This window comes from Nelumbo nucifera, chromosome 3, assembly GCF_055504915.1.
Source record: "Nelumbo nucifera cultivar China Antique chromosome 3, China Antique-T2T, whole genome shotgun sequence".
Taxonomy (NCBI): Eukaryota; Viridiplantae; Streptophyta; class Magnoliopsida; order Proteales; family Nelumbonaceae; genus Nelumbo; species Nelumbo nucifera.
In genome coordinates this window covers 110,646,602-110,664,021 of record NC_142651.1, presented here as the reverse complement: position 1 = coordinate 110,664,021, position 17,420 = coordinate 110,646,602, and the positions used below count along the sequence as shown (strand labels likewise).

Below are 17,420 nucleotides of genomic sequence, written 5' to 3'. Positions count from 1 at the left end.
GACTAGGCTCGATATAGGTTGTATTTGATATTCCTTATTTTAAGGATTTATTTATTTTTACTGTTAAAATGCTTATACGAACATTGAGTTTTTAACAACAAAAAGGACATAGGTCTTTAAAGTAAGAAATGCCAAATGCAGCCTTACTCAAATTGAGCAGGTTGATTTTGAAGTAATATATATATATATATATATATATATATATATATATACTATAATCATCTTGTTTTAGATTTTATGGTCAATTTAAGAGTAGAATTGATATATTGTATACATATACACATGTATATATAATTAAAAAACATGTTTTTATATAAATATAATTCATACATATATGAAATTATTTGAATGGACTTAGGTTGAATTAGGTCAGACTCAAGCTACCTGACTTCTCAACCAAGGCCCAATCCAAATTGGGTCAGATTCAAGTTTTCTAACCCAGGCTCAGCCTGCAGACTGAAAATTTAGGTCCAACGTGTACAAAAAGTTGGGTTGAATAGAATCTTGTTGGGGTTAGGCTGGAACAAAACTTATTGCACAATAAACGGAAGAATAGGCATTAACAATATGATATATCCACTTCCAATGGGAATATATGAGATAAAGAATATAAACGAGAAAGTGTAAGCTGTATTCCCGGCAACCCGGGCAGAGTAGTATAGTTAAAGGATTTTCATTGTTCAATAATAAAAAATTAACAAACAGATGCTCTAATAATAGAATTATTATTATTTTTATTTGAGATAGCATCGCAGACGTACATCCATGATCCATCCATGTAGGTATTGGCAACATTTTATGAATGATATATGCCAGCTTTCAATATATAATAAGTGCAAAAGGGAGAGAGAGATAAATCAAAGTTGCGTTGAAAACGAAAAGAAATAAAAAGAAAGAGGAGTGGTAGCATGGTAGCACGCGCGCGAACGCAATATGGTGATTATGCAGCTTCTGCAAACCCTATTTGGAGGTTACCAAAATCGAAGACAGTGTGGTACACCTGCATGAACATATCTCCAAGGATCCTGCATGCACGTAACAATTACTAATATATATATATATATATATATATACAAAAATAATGAAGATTTAATTATTTAATTAAAATTATAACCATAATTAATTCATATAATAATTATGATCTATGTAGCTAGATTAATTTCACATACCAAAGTGGACCTCCGGGAGGAGGAGGAGGCGCATCTAGTGGGACAAACCCGCTGAGGCATGTAGTGGCATCGCCTTCACCAGTTTTAAGAATGTACTGATCATCATCCATCACACACATACACACAATTAATTAATTAAATTACATCATTCTCTTCTCTTGTGTAATACAATTATTAAGTCATAAACATACTTGTTGTGGAGTTAAGTGGAAGGAATGCTTCCCAATGGTAAATGAAACATTTGGCATATCTGGGATTCTATTGCAATCAACAAATGCTTTTCCACGTGGCAAGGGCATGTAGTCGCACAACTGAAATATGTAACAACACAATTTATTTATTTATATATACTATATAACTAATGAACGAATGAAGGTAGCTTGAGCTAAGCTTAATTAGGCATCACAAAACATTAATATAAATGATCATGAATATATATATATATATATATATATATATATATATATATATTGCAATAGAAATTGGAATTACTAGTAGTAGTAGACTGTAGTAGGTTAAATAATTACACTGCCAAGGTAGTTGAACACATAGTCCACAATGTCTTTTTGTTTGAGCAAGATTTTGACCAAAGTAACCAGCATCTTGCACATGGCGCATGGAACACCTCGAGTGGACAATGTATAACTATGGGATGATCCCTTATTCCCACTTTGGCTTCCATGATCCGTCACCATCTCAATCCCATTTCTGTTCATTCTCGCCATATATATTATATACTCAGAATTAATCACATATTTGTTTGGAGCTAATTTTTTATTTTTTAAACTTAATTTATCTTTCTAACCAATTAATATTAATTACCTCTCATGCTCTGTGCTATTATAACTGCAGACACTGATCATTGAACAAAGTTTCCCGGATTTGACCTGCTCCATCCAGTGTGAAAATTAAAACAAAAGTATAATTAGTTAGATACAATTACTTAGCCGTGGTAATTAACTGCATATTCAGATTAATGAAAGAAGTAGAAACAGAACCAACCTGTGAAAGTATAAGTTCCATCATTACTCCTCCAACCATACGCACCAGCTGTCTACATTCCATATTCGCTAGTCCTCCTGCTCCAATGGCATGATTAATTTGTGCTACAATCTCCTGAATTTAATAATGGAAGAGCCAAATAGGATAATTACCGCGCCAGGACACAACAATAGTTCAATTTAATTAATTAATCCGAAAAGATAAGAATTATTTGCTGATGAAAATAAAACAGGTCTTAATTAACAAGAAGGTATGAGCATATACAGGTGGACCAGCTATTAAAGAAGTCCCTGAATCCACGATCGCAGTACATCCACCCTTACAAATTTCTGAAATTAAAGACAGAAATATGAAATTCGAATTAATTAAGACGGAAGTTCAGTTCAATTATTCAATACGTTCTAATATTAATATTTCTTTAATTTACGGTAAGATTTTGTTAATTACCACTAAATTAAAATAATGTATATAATTAAGGCATTTGAGTTCAAATTGAATCACCTGTTGAACGGCCCCCAATAAGAAAATCACCCATTTCAACCTGGAAAAATAAGGCAGCAGAAAACAAAGTTAATTTAAACCCGTTAATTAGAGTCCACCAGATATATATAACATAGAAGAAACGAATGATTTGATTTTCTAATTAAAGCTCTAATTAAGGATTTAATTACCATAACAGGAAGGAGAAACAGTGGAAGATGATGGTCGATCATAATGGCCTAACATCTGTTTTCTTTTTAACATTTTGACATATTTCGAATTTTCATCAACAAGTATATTTTTATCATTATTGCAGCACAGCTTCGTTGTTGTTTTATATTATTCTTTCCAAACGTAAATCCTTTGATAATTAAACTCTGGGTGTCTGTTGCTGCAGTTAAATTCAGGTTTGTGTAACTCATCATAAAAAAAAAAAAATGCTATTAAGGGATAAATGCGTCATTTTCCAGTACTTTTTGTTTTGGATAGATTAATCTTACCTTTTTTTTTTCTGTGTAATAAGTTAATTTTAGGCCACAAGCTTAATTATTTTGTAATTAATTGTTTAATTACATGTATAACGCTAGCTGAAGCCATGAAGATATATAATTATGAACCATTCACCTGCCAGAAGCCCTTTTGAGCAACCGGTATATAGGTATGCTTTCCTTTAAAGTGTTTGGGATCAACACCACCAAAGATGATCTCACCCGCTTTCTCAGCCTCTGTATTTCGATTGAACCAGAAGGAGAAGACCTTGTCACGTAAAAGACCTTGTTCCCCCATGCTGTACCTGAACTCAACAAGTTACACGATTCAAAATTAAAGTTAATAGAAAACTTGAGGCATACACATGCATATATATATATGTGTGTGTGCATGGGAATTAATAGAAAACTGTTAACATGCATCCATGTGTATATATATATATATATATGTGAATATACCAGATAGGTAAAACATTTCCTGCAGATTTTTCTTGAAATCCCAACCCCATGATTCCATCAAATTCTGCCATTAACAAGGTGAGACTTCTTTCTCGTGTAACCTCAGCGAAAGTCTGAAAGAAGATAGAATCATGCATAAATTACTATCTCGCTCTATCTGCAGCCAAACGGCCGGCCCAAACCAAACATAATATATATACGTTTGGGAAAAAAAAAAAAAAAAAAGACTCCAAGCAGATATATAATTAAACAAACCCACTTGATCTTTAACGATGAAATTTCCCATTTGTACATTATCTCCGCTGAAGAAGCCAGAAATTGATCTAGACCCATAAATTATACTATAATTCTTCCCTGAATTAGAAACCATGCACACAAGAAGGAATTTGAGCATATATAGGAGATCGACATGCTTAAATTAAAGAATTGCTATATACTTATAGTAGTTGATAAAATATTGTATTGCACCATGAAACAACATTACCGATTTTTGTATATGTACTGGACCGGCCTGAAATATATTTGGAATGTAAATAACAGTTTATCTGCACGATCAAATTAAAGCTTTTTCGTAAATAATTAGTTACGTTGTTGGATATGGGTGTCAAGAATCATGATGATATGTAAAGATTAATTAATGAGCTTAATTAATACAACAGAAATAAAGGAACTCACAGAATAACGGCACTTGGATGAAAGAACCCAGAGGTTAGAACTGCCGGTGTCGAAGACAACAGTGAAGTTCTGAAGTGGTGAACCAATACCGATCTCCCCAAAGTATCGGGTATTGAGGATATTACTGAGAAATACTTTATATGCATCTGACTCACCCAACTTAGGGCAGACCAAGCGAGTTTTTGGGGACACGGTACCTGCGCCTGAACCATTCAGATTACTACAGATGTCTTTGAGGTCGATTGCATACTTGCCGCCATCTTTGCTAATAATTCTTGCAGCATTTAGAGTGTCAAGATCCAAGCTTCTCTTCTTTAAACCGATTCTCAGTAACCCATCAGCATCATCATCAGAGGAAGCAGGCAGAGGGAAAGAGCATGTCAAAGCACATAAATAGTAGATAAACAACGCAATAAACTTGGGCGTCCTCATCATGTCTCAAACTCAAAGGAGAGAGGAGGTTGCCTCTTGCTTCTTGCCTCTTGCCTCTTGCCTCTTGCTGCTGCCTGTTAGTACGTACAAGAAGGAAAATTATTGTATTAATTAAAACTCAGTCTGTATAAATACATGTGATCATGAGAGGAAACGATAATAATACCTTTATAATTTGAAATGTAAGAGCTCCGATCCCTCCCTGTAACAGCAAGAGCTAGTGTGAAGTATGTAGTTGAATCCCTTATTTTTAATTTGTAGCTCTCATTGGCTTTTATATATCAACCAAGCATGGTTGCCGTGGTATATATATAGGTATGGGATGGGGCTTGGGAGCACCGGAGCAGAGAAGGGTGGTGGGTTTCGTGGAAACAATAAAATATATAGAGAGGACAAACAAGGGATGACACAAACATGCTTCAAACTCATGTTTGGAACCTTCATTTAACAATAACATAAAAGATTCATGTATAAACATTTAATCTGTATTGTCTTTTGCCACACTCGTGTATATATATATTCACTCATTCGGCTTTCTTATTTTCAAACGAAAATGATGGCGTGGACGACTCGTTCATGCTTAGACATAAGCTGATCATGCCAATTTCAGTTTTCATGTGAAAATAATCCTAGAGCCGTTTACCAATTAAGATTAAGATTAATATTTTAATTTCCTTTCTACACAAATTCATTTTGTTTTGCTAAAACCGAAAATCATGGCCTTCGCTTCGAGGTATATATAGCTATTGTATGTAAATTTGGATATCTCTCTCTTCATGGTGCTATATTGTACACGTTTAAGCAGTTGGTTCAATCGATCGATCGATCTGCTGGGAATAAATCCATGTGGTTCCGTTTTAATTAATTTTGTTTTTCGGTAAACGAATGAGCTATATACATGCATGGTGATTGTAATTTGTAAATGTGTCTTGGATCATCTTTCTCTCTTCCTCGTCAGTTTTCTTCGTAATTAATTGTTTATGTTTCCTCCAAGTAATTAAAGCCTTCCCATTATTTTTGTTTGGTAGAAATTGCTTCTTCCACAGTTTTCAGTTTCAACAAAACTAGACAAACAATAAAAATTGTGGTGTATCATATATATATATATATATATATATATATATATATGCATCCACTTTTTCCCATTATTCATTCCTTGCACGCCATCGCCATGTTTTGGAATTCTATGCGTAAATGAGTGGCCTACGCTAGCTAATCCGTTATTGAGGAGAAGCTAGCTAGCTGGTTAGGAACTTATGAGCTACAATTGTTGAATATACGTACATACTTTTGAAAAAGCTGAAACACATAAGGGATATATAAAAGCCAAAACATAATTAAGAATTGGTTTAGTGAAGTCATTTCTTATTTGAAATGTCCATCAATTCTCATTTGGTAAACGATATATATATATATATATATGATGTCATTAATGGAAGATATATATCTTAATTAGATAGAGGGTCTTGGGATTTGGGAGACATTACCCATCCTATCGATAGGAGACATTACCCATCCTATCGATCCATGTCTAGAGATGAGCAGGCAAAATCATGTTGTTGATGCCGGACGGGAGGTCCACTGAGTACTATCTGCGTGCGTGATTTATATTTTTATTTATTTTTTCCTTTTATAGCTAGATTTTGTTTTATGTCTATCATTTGCGTTCCTTAGCTTGTACTTTAATCTTGAGTACAAAATCCTTCTCTCTCATGAAATTAACTGGGCAAATCAAACCATCCACCTCTTTCATTCTTTCCTTTTTCTCACCAATCCAAGTTTCCAGCCCACAACTCAGCCACACATCCTTTATATTGTATTGTGGGATGTGCGGTAAATAAAGTATGCGTATTTGGTTTCATTGGGCATTTATTGAGGGGGTGTTTATCTAAAAAATAATGTTTTAAACAGTTTTTTATTGTTGTTGTTGTTTGATTGAAAGTTTTGAAATATTTCAAGTCACAACTTAATAAATAAATTTTACTTTCCACTTTAGCATGAATAAACGTGTCCTGCAGTTTGGGTGTTTAATGTGGCATTTATAGAAACATTTGCATGAGTGTTACAGTGTGATTTATGCTCTTGATATTTGAGTCAATCTAACGTTCCAAACCAAAGTGGCAACAGAATTGGGCTACATCCGATTCCCTTATGCAACCGAAGATTCAAGCCTTTGACAAGGATGACAGCCATGTCCTTATCCAAAGCTTCACCATACACCAGAGTCTCCCATGAATTAATTGACCAATCCATATGTACAAACCACTCGTTACCATGCCCATGCTGTCCTTTCCTTTGCAAATTGACCGCAACTGAGAAATTCGCCGGTGGAGACGGACACCGAACAATTGATCGTGAGTCGTCGTATTGGTCCACCGACAAAACAGGGGCGGAGATTTTGCTTCTTGTTTTCGTAGCACCTTATCCAAATTGTTCATGATTTTATGAAAAACGCAATCCAATTCACCATCTTAATGCAGGCACAACAGATACAAAAGACTACTGCTAGAACTGGTACTACTCCTGGAGTTAGAGACAAACAGCAAAATATGGTCCGGGAATAAGACTAGATCCTAGATTCTAAAGGAAGGCAATCTCAGGGTCGAATGTTGAATTGAATTGATCTAGAACAAGGAGAGAGATGATAGATGGGAGGAGATAATTAAGAACAGGGCGGAAGGTGGCATAGCAAAGGGAAGGGAGAAGCCATCGAAGAAGAAGAAAGCGAAGCAGGTCTAAAAAAAAGTTGCCGGTGTCAAACAACGACTTTCTCTCTATGAGGGTGGACTTACCGGTGTCCACAATAAGGTTTTGCAAAGAAGCTCTCTCTACTAGGGTGACGGCAATCCTAAAACTGAAGAGTTGTTGGGTTTAGGGTTTTAGGTAGCATTTTTCGTTTGGAACGGTGATCCGCAATGCACCGGATCATAATCACGCCACACCAGCTCAGCAGCCACTTCATCGCCACGTAAGATGTGTTTCAAGAAATGCTGGACCGTTGGGGGAAGCAAGAATTTAAAGCTTCCCCCAACGGTTCCATTCACATAAATCAAAGTGTTTGTATTTTTTTTTTCTTTTTTGTGTGTGTGTTTATCTAAGAAACAGTATAACCAAATAGTGATCTTATAAGCAATAAACAATAATAAACGAAAATGCCTACATAGCGCCGATGTAACAGCGTTTATTAAAAAATACCTACGGAACCAAACACAGCCAAAGTGAGAATGAAATCTGGGTGTTGTTTCATTTAGCTGCCATTCTGCTCTATGCAACTTAAGAAGCTCTACCCTCAAAGTATCTTTAAGCACCCTTGGAAGAGATAAACGCCGGGGTGAGCCACCCCATGTAACCAACTCGGTGTGATATCATGATATGATAGCAAAGAAACCAACCAACCGACCATCACCAAAACGGTAGCTTTTTATTATACATGGATTGTGAGAATTGATCTTGTGTTTAATAACATAAACGGGTCATATCTTTTGGATGCTTAATGGTATCTATATGTTTTTTGGGTGCTTAATGGAAGCACACTCCAGGTAGCTTCTCTGGAATACAAGTGAATAGAAGTGCTCAACTGCCACGGCTGAACCAATGCATCTCACTTTCAACACAGAAGCCCTCCCAAATGGGCCCTTAGGCATGAACTAAACCATTGTTGGTATCTCCCTCCAATTGGAAATGCTCATCTAGGACTATCAACAGATTTCGAAAACTACTCTATCCGATATTCTATTCAATTCCTTGGATTGATTCCATCTAATTGGATAAAAATTCAAGTCCAATCAATCCTATCCAAATACGACCTGATTATGGCCATTAACAACTTATCATTAATTTGTCTCAACTTCAACTTCAACTTCAACTTCAACTTCAATTTAGGATCTGTTCATTTTTTAGAAAGTTACTTATTTGGGTAAGTTCACTTACTTAGGTAAGATAAAATTATCTCAACATGTTTTGTCAAATTTTTTCTTAAATGGAAAAATTAATTACCCCTGTAAAAGAATTATTTACCCACTTGGAAGATGAGATATCTATTTTTTCATAAATCTTACATGAATGTAAAAAAAAAAAAATTGAAAAAAATATAGCAAAAGTGATGAATAGGAAAGAACAATTATATAACATATTGACCTACTTTTCCTTTTTGACAAATGGTCAATGTGTATGATCACTTGGTCTCTATATTATCTCAATCAAAAAGGTTTTCTTTTGTGCAATCATAATTTATAAATAATGTTCCAAATAGTATTTGTTGGGAAATGGGGTCATTGCGCCACATACCAAATAGTATTTGTTGGGAAATGGGGTCATTGCGCCACATACATGCATGCATGCGAGCGTGTTGCACGGCTGCAAGCCTCCATACTCTCATCTCTTTATCTAAGGAGTGTAAATTAACTCCTATTAAAAAACTCAAAACAAAACTTGTACTTTTCCAATGTGGAACAAGTTAAAAACTGTTTTTAGTAAAAATGATACAGTGTTCATGTCGTTGATGTTAATATATTGCGAACGTTTATGCATGCTTGATTAATTGAATAAGAATAACATTCGATGTATGTTTAATACTTTGTAGAAGAGAGTAGAGAATAGAGTCATCCATTAAGGCTTCCAGCAATTTGCTGCTTGATAAGTGATGGATATATAGAAAATAATTTAAACCACTTCCAATCAACACTCAAAGATTCTATAGTCTACCATAACCAGAAACTACATGCCAGTAGAGCCAAGAGAAGAAGTGCGACAAGTCTGAATACATGGGCCGTATTGGGCCAAGCCCAATACGGGCAGAATGGAAACCTTAATAAGCTGAAGCTAGGCACTGAGGGCCTTTAACAATAGGGCTAAAAAAGATGAGTAGGCACATTTGGATTTGGGCACAACCACTTTAAAAAGTGTTTTTTTAATATTTTTATTTGGTGGATGGTTGAGAAAGTAAACAGAAAAAGAGAAATGATAAAGGGAAAGAAAAGGGAGATGAACAACTGATCAGCATAATCCTATTGGTTGGGCCTTGAAAGTTGAAGCCTCCTCAACTCAACTCAACTCAAGCCTATGGAGGAATGACTTAAAGAGGCAACAAACTCGTTTGTGCAGGTGCATACATGCATGTACTTTGTACGTATCAATCTTATTCTTGTACATCCCTCCAATTGACAGCAAACAAGAAGTCGGAATCTTGTTGGCTAAACCAAACCATGCCACTAGACAAAAGATAATAAAACATAATTAGGCCTATATTAACTTTAAGCAGCTTCAGCGAATCCTACTCGCAGAGTGCCAAAGTCGAACACGGTGTGATACGCAGCCATAAACATATCTCCAAGGATCCTGCACACATATATATATATATATATATAAAATATGTAACTCCATTATTATTATTATTATATATATGGAATATGCATGGTAATTAAGAATAAGATAATTTGGATGACAGAAATGTCGACTTACCAAAGCGGACCTCCTGGACGAGACAAATCCAGTGGGACAAAACCACTAACACACCTGAGACTGCGGCCATCCCAAGTTTTGAGAATGTACTGTTGTGGGGTGAGGTTGAAGGAATTATTTCCAATGGTAAATGTAACATTTGGCAACTCTGAAATGCTATCGCAGTCAACAAAAGACTTGCCATGGGGACTGGGCAACTCCTCGCACAGCTGAAATTATTAACACTCATCGTTTTCGTGGCTTGTTTGAGACTTGAGAGTAGATAATAAATAATTAATAGATTAATACATTACCTTGCTCACATAGTTCAAAATTTTCTCACTGCTTTCCATTTGTTTGAGATGCATTTCAATCCAATCAACTACCGTCTCACAAATGGTACATGGAACACGACGTTCCCCCAACGCTAATCCCACGCCCCCAAAATGCCGCCTTCTAACCACCATTTCAATGCCATTGCCGCCTCTATAACTGCTGCTACTTCCAAATCACATACACATTAATTAGGGCCACAGAGATAGACATCGATGCATGGATCCAATGGGCAATTCACAATTCTAATTAATTAACGAACCTGTACTTATAAGCCATGCAGAGACCGATCCTTGCACATATTTCATCCACACTACCTTCTCCTTTAACCATTATTTTGATGAAAGATATGACTAACTTACAAATGGTACATGGATCCGCTGGAAACCCTGCTCCTCTCTTTCCAACCAACGTCTCGATGCCACTAATGCGCCTCCTAATTAATTTACACTTTTACTGAATGGTCATGATTCATGATCAATAACGCACATCAACAGCATAATACTGAAAATTAAAAAAATTTCTGACCTCTCAGAATGCAGTCTCTTATCAGATTCGCAGTTACTGAACCTTGAGCATAATTTCTTAGATTTGATCTGCTACACAAAGGGTAAATATCGTAACACAGACTATGGTGATTACTAAGATTGATTCAATTCAGATCGATGGATGCATGAAACAGAAGACGAATTAACGAACCTGTGATAGTACGAATTCCATCATTTTTACTCCATATGTACGCACATATTTTCTACATTCCATGTTCACTACTCCTTCTGCTCCAATGGCCTGATTAATTTGTGCCACAATAGCCTGAAATGGAAGGGCTATTAAAAAAAAAAGAAAACTACAATGAACAGAACTAGGTTATGGTTATGGTTATGAGCGAGCGCATACACTTGGACCAGCTAGAAAGGAAGTCCCAGATTCTAAAATTGCAGTACAGCCACTCTTACAGACACCTGCAAATAAAAATATCAATTTGGAGTAGTTTTACTTGAGTTAGAAATTACAGAATAAATGGGAATGGATGCAGGTTGCAACTGTTGCAATTGCATTGCATTGCATGCAAGAAAAATTAAAAATTAAAAAAAAAAAAAACTAATATTGAACCAAATGTTTGAGCGGAAAAAGGAATATTGGCTGTGAGTTATACCAATAAAATCATAGGAAAATTGCTATATATTAAAATGCACTCACATTCTAATGATCAAAAGCAAAAAAAAAAAAAAATGTTTCTTATATACTCTTGTGCTTATATTCTAAAACAGACAAGTGAAAGCAAATCCAAATATAAATAGCTTTCTCACAGGAATAATTGACCTTACATATTCCAATCTAACATCAATGGAGCCTTGGTTTTGCAAATAACATACAAAAGGTGATTTTCTGAATGTGTTAGGATGAGAATACATCTTACATATTATGTTATAGTTGTATTTGGATAACGTTTCGGAAAATGTTTTCTAATTTTGGGTAGCAAAAAGCTGCTTTGGAGTTTGATAACATGTGATTTTCGAAGAAAAACATTGAAAGGAAAAAAACACTTGGCAATAAAATGCACAAATGCACGGTGCTTTGCTTTGGGAGGGCGAAATTATGTGAAGCCCTGCCACGTGGTCATTTTCAAACAACTATTTTGTGAACAACGTGTCAGATTAAAAGGGGTAGGCTCTTTGAAGACATGTAGATCTGTCATGTAGCAAGATGAATAGGGTACAAATTATAGGTTGACACATGAAAATGTGGTAAAACAAAATATCACAACCAAACACTTATTTAACTAACTGCACAAACATGCACTAAAATTAAATGTCCGTCTATTTTTTTTCTTCACAATAAGCTTGTCTTCATCAATTAGTTGAATAAAAACTAATACAACCGAAAAATAATAATAATAATGTAAAGTAAGTATTTGAGTTTACAATGAATCACCTGTTGAATGATCCCCGACAAGAAAATCTCCTATTTCAAGCTGGAGAAAGAATTAAAGCAGGAAAAACAAAGTTTAAGTCCTCAATGTATATGACATAAAAGAATTAAACGATGACATGACTTTTTCTAAAACAAAAGAGATTTAACATAATGGGAGTATTAATAGAGGATAATGGCCTTATGTATAACTCAACTTTTCAGTGCTTTTGACATACTTCTGATTTTCTAGAGGAGCATTAATTTCTATGGTACAACGTTTTTCTATAGTATAATTTGGTCAGAAAATTGATCACAGGACTTTCAAAAGAATTTAAAAAAAAAAGATCTAAGTAAATTAATCTAGCTAGAGTGGGTGAATACCCGTTCTAATCACTTCACACGTGCACACTCGTGTTTATACGTGTGTGTAATCCAATTTTAGAAAACAGTACATCAAATTATATCATCTTATTTATTAGTATATAAATTGAATAAATTTATTCATCATAAGTTTGTGTTACAATTTATTAGTAATAATTTTCTCATATCTCTCCTCTGGGCGGTACGTAGCTAGAGATAGGCATCCTTGATTAGGTTTAATATTAGTACATAATATATATGTATGACATTATAACAATTGTTGCTAATAAATTAAATTCAAAAACAAAAAAGCTAATTCAGTAGTAAAATGTAATGGATGATCATGCACCCACCTCCCAGCTGTAGCCGTTGCGAACAACAGGAACAAAGGTGTGCTTGCCCTTAAAATGTTGGGGATCAAGGCCACCAAAGACGATCTCACCTCCTTCCTCATCCTCTGGATTTCCATTTAACCAGAAAGAGAACACCTTCTCCCTCACAAGACCTTGTCTGACCATGCTGTACCTGAAATATATCAAACCAAGAATATCAATTAGTACTAATTAAAGGACAATTAATGAATTAATCAAATGAGTAAAATGACATTAATTAATATAGTATACCAGATAGGGAAAACATTTCCTGCAGACTTTTCCTGAAAACCCAGTCCCATTATCCCATCAAATTCTGCCATTAACAAAGCAGGACTTCTTTCTCGTGTGATGTTAGTGAACGCCTGGGAACAGAAATTGATAAGAGAAGATAAAAAGAAAATCATATATGATTAATGTATCCAATACCTATTAGCCACTGATCGTATGTATATATATATATATATATATATATATATATATATATATATATATGTATATTTGATCAAAATGAAAATTAATGAGACACACTGCAATAAGGGAGACAATATAAACCCACTTGATCTTTAACGATGACGTTCCCAACTTGAACATTGTTCCGGCCGGTCAACCCAGAAACTGATCTAGATCCATAACCTGTGGTGCAATTGTTCCCTGATATGATGATCGAATTAATAAACCCAAGTACAGGAAGATGACCAGTCTCAGCAAGGGATCCATACATTCATATATGCAATGAATAATTATATATAACCATGCATGGTTATGCATGAAGAATTAATTAATTACCAATATTGTTTGTAAATTGGCTGCTGGATCCGCAGTTCATCTGCGGCATGGAATTGCTGTCACCGCCGTAAATAAGTTGGTGGGTGGAACTTGCAGTATCGAAAACCACAGTGAAGTTCTCAAGTGGTGAACCGATACCAATCTCTCCAAAGTATCGGGTATTCAAGAAATTACTCAGGAAGACCATGTCGGTATTTGAATTACCCAAATTACGACAGACCAAATAATCTTTTGGAGACACTGTAGCTTCATCTGAAAGGTCCAATCTACTGCAGATATCTTGCAGTTCCTTGGCATACTTGTCCTCTTTGCTAATGTTTTTGGGGGCATTTAGACTGCTTACATCCAACCTTCTCTTCTTTAAACTGATTCTCACTACCCCACAAGAGGAAGTTGGAGCGGGTAAAGAGCAGGTCAAAGCACATAAACAGATTAACAATACAAGAATCTTCCGCGGCCTCATCTCCGAATATTTCCTGAAGTCCAAAACAACAAACCATGTATAATATCCCTACAATATTAATCCTGCAGGTCGATCTAGCATGGCATAAAAAACCTAGGCCCAATATAATCCAGCCCAAACTCCACCCCAGGACTATGGATCCAGGAGCACACACACTGTTTCTTGGGTATATATTTGTGATAACAGTGCTCGAAATAAAAAGTTCTATACATGCATGAGCAACAATTTAAAGACTTAATAATATTCAGCACAATATCAAAAGTGTACTTAGTTAATTATGAAATAAATTTAACTACAGTTTGGTTTAGATAAAAATGAATAACTAAGTTAAATATATACAGGGACACAAGAATAAAGTGAATATATATAGATTGCGAAGGCCGCAATGGACCGGGAAGGTTAAATGGGATACTGGATACCCCACCCATTCTGATCGGGATCGACAAGGGTCCGCCGAGGGGGTGGGGGGTTCGGTTATTACAACAGTACGTACTGATGCCGCATGAATCACACGTCCAATTGATCGATTGCTTTTCAGTTTTCATCTCAAATAAGTAGTAGTTTTAATTTTCCACCGAGTCCAACCGTATATATCAGATGCACTGGTAGTGGTAGAGGTGATGGAAACTCAAAGTGGAGGTGGTGATCGGTGTGGACTGTAGAGGCTAAGGATCACCGTTTCAATAGACAAAGCTTCTATTAATTGTTTTATGATATCGGTTGATGGTGGTTTATTATATGTGACGATGCATGTAGCCGTGCGGTTGGTTGTGCTCAAAGAAGAAAGTTCCTTATGGACCTTATCTGTACGTACTACACACACGGTTTGGACTATGACACTAGTGTTGGGCTTCAGGTATCAGTTACAAGTACCATTTTGATTCATCCAGACCCAGTAGTACTTGCCTTTGGCTTCATGTTCACACCCCATGTGAAAAAGATGAGAAAAAAAAAAAAAGAAATAGTAATCAATTTTTTTCCTATACTTTTTTGTTTGATCTTTAGTTAATATAATTTCTTTTTTACCAAAGAGGAAAATAGTAATCAATTCCCCCTCCCCCTCTCTCATGTCTCCCCTTTCTTTTTTTCTCTTACTAGCTAGATCTGTATCTCTAATTTCTCTCCTCGAATTAGAGATACATCGCCCATTGTCAGTGAAGGCAATAAAATAAATTAAAAATCAAAATGATTCCTATTTCCTACTGATGCAAGCAGATTAAATGGTGAACTTACTTGGATTAATTGGAAGCAGTTAACGAATATCAGTATATATACAAGATTATTAGATATTAATATCAAATTAACATGCAAAGCATATATAAAGCAAATTAAGTGCTCATCATATCATACATATGCATATGAAGTAACACGTAATGATGGATGATCACCTTACTCACAAGCAAAGTGTTGGGTGAGAAGCCGAGGAGATTTGGAAAAAGAAAAGAAAGAAAAGCTAGCTATGAGCCTATGACGCGCGGTGAGAGGAAAACATGCATACCTGATGAATTTCAGGATTGCAGCTGGTGATGAATTAGAGCTGCTCGAAAACACCTGGATGAAGATTGTATCATATTTATGAGGCTTCCGGCAGTTATGCACCTGGGGGTGGTTGTACGTATGTCTTGGTATGTTAGCACTTAGAACTCAGGGGGACCTTCCTGGAAGCAATAAAGAAATAAACAAGAGGTGAAGTGTCGACAGACCACATTCTTATTCATTTGGAACCTTCGTTTACATTAACATAAGTGGTCACCATTTCCCCCCTCTTTTGTCCCTTTCCGCCCTATTGCTGTTTGCTGTTGATCTTGCTCCTCAAATTAAATTAAGCATTCGTGGGGTAATTATAAGATTGAGATTGAGATTGAGACACAAATAGCGTAAATGTGTGAACTAAAATATCAGCTACCCCCTGTGATATGTGATATGTATGTGTGTATGTATGCAGTATGCATGTGTGTACATTCTTATTTCTTTGCGGAAAGCACTTTTCGTAACCACCAATCCAACGACTTTGAGTGTCACTTGAAAATTTGCGCAAGGGGCCGGCCGGCCGGGGTGGCTCATGCACACACTACATCACATACTGTGGACCATGGATGCATGCGCATGGGAGAGGAGAGATTGATCAGCTTAATTTCCGCTCTATGGCTTCTACGCTCAGTCCAAAAGGACTTATACGGTCATGGACATGATGAGTTTGGCCACAAGCCCCCTCACAACCTCTTGGTGCTTCTCCGCACCCACTGTGGCACCACCTTCCATGCTCCGTCTTCAATCTTCTAAGGCCCAGCTCATCAGTTTATGAAATCATGACACTGGTTTTGGGGTGCAGGTTCTGCTTATCACAGCGTCCCAACTAGATCTAATGTGGCATGCATGTTGTTAGAGTAATCATTAACAAGCCCTATTCATGATGTCAATTGGATGTGTTTGGATTGATCTTCTATCCATCCATCTGTAGTTCGTTCTGAACCTTCAATCCCCCCTAATGATATAGTTAAATATATAAAATTCAATGGATAGAAGCCAATCCAATTCCAAATCCATCTTCATACATCCCAAACCCATTAACCTTATATTAATGCATAAAGCCACATGTTTCGGGTCATTCTGGACTTAAATGTGATACCTATATATATATATATATATATATATATATATATAGTAATGTGATGCATCAGGTCAATCGAAAATGTGGCGGCAATCTTTGATTTGGCCATTTGATACACAAAAATGCAGAAACCCCTTCCAAATGAACTCACCAGGATGGCAAATTCATCATTCATATCTGAAAAAGTGCTGCCTATCACAAAATGAGGGATTCCTATACTTGTGTAATGAAGTTAAGGGGGCAACTCGGTGGCTTGGGTTGGATTGAAGGCCATTCCAGGCCCAATCTGAGCTTTATCCAATATAATTCGGGCTTGGGCTCGGCTTACATTGGGTCAGGTTTATGAGTGATATTTTGAAACAGAAAAAGCATGTATTTTTAACGAATTAGTAATTAAGTATTTCATTGTTGCTTTACGGGTTTGAATCACCTAGA

At 35.9% G+C, this 17,420-nt stretch overlaps 2 protein-coding genes across 2 annotated transcripts; both read right to left on the bottom strand.

The window, feature by feature from the left end:
* Positions 1-706: 706 nt before the first annotated feature.
* On the bottom strand, positions 707-5,010 carry LOC104607178 (cyprosin-like). Its single transcript, XM_010272743.3, has 14 exons — positions 4,872-5,010; positions 4,274-4,779; positions 4,083-4,143; positions 3,858-3,952; positions 3,599-3,711; positions 3,276-3,444; positions 2,673-2,712; positions 2,436-2,500; positions 2,172-2,285; positions 1,992-2,056; positions 1,697-1,877; positions 1,361-1,480; positions 1,170-1,264; positions 707-1,025 (listed from the first exon to the last, which is right to left on the bottom strand). The coding sequence occupies exons 2-14, from the start codon at positions 4,706-4,708 to the stop codon at positions 941-943; spliced, it is 1,638 nt and encodes a 545-aa protein (XP_010271045.1). The 5' UTR covers positions 4,709-4,779; positions 4,872-5,010; the 3' UTR covers positions 707-940.
* A 4,588-nt stretch (positions 5,011-9,598) lies between these two features.
* LOC104607176 (cyprosin-like) lies at positions 9,599-16,015 on the bottom strand. The gene is made up of 13 exons (XM_010272741.3): positions 15,873-16,015; positions 13,912-14,387; positions 13,682-13,776; positions 13,375-13,487; positions 13,105-13,276; positions 12,413-12,452; positions 11,375-11,439; positions 11,177-11,290; positions 11,006-11,073; positions 10,740-10,913; positions 10,459-10,645; positions 10,166-10,374; positions 9,599-10,042 (listed from the first exon to the last, which is right to left on the bottom strand). The coding sequence occupies exons 2-13, from the start codon at positions 14,372-14,374 to the stop codon at positions 9,958-9,960; spliced, it is 1,785 nt and encodes a 594-aa protein (XP_010271043.3). The 5' UTR covers positions 14,375-14,387; positions 15,873-16,015; the 3' UTR covers positions 9,599-9,957.
* Between the last annotated feature and the right edge of the window lie 1,405 nt (positions 16,016-17,420).

Coding starts and splice junctions, on each gene's coding strand:
- LOC104607178 (XM_010272743.3), bottom strand. CDS start 4,708: ATGATGAGGACGCCCAAGTTTATTGCGTTGTTTATCTACTATTTATGT. Junction 3,712..3,857: donor ATTTCATCGTTAAAGATCAA/GTGGGTTTGTTT, acceptor ATCTTCTTTCAG/ACTTTCGCTGAGGTTACACG. Junction 1,265..1,360: donor TCCACTTAACTCCACAACAA/GTATGTTTATGA, acceptor GATGATGATCAG/TACATTCTTAAAACTGGTGA.
- LOC104607176 (XM_010272741.3), bottom strand. CDS start 14,374: ATGAGGCCGCGGAAGATTCTTGTATTGTTAATCTGTTTATGTGCTTTG. Junction 13,488..13,681: donor ACGTCATCGTTAAAGATCAA/GTGGGTTTATAT, acceptor TTCTGTTCCCAG/GCGTTCACTAACATCACACG. Junction 11,291..11,374: donor CCTTTCTAGCTGGTCCAAGT/GTATGCGCTCGC, acceptor CTTCCATTTCAG/GCTATTGTGGCACAAATTAA.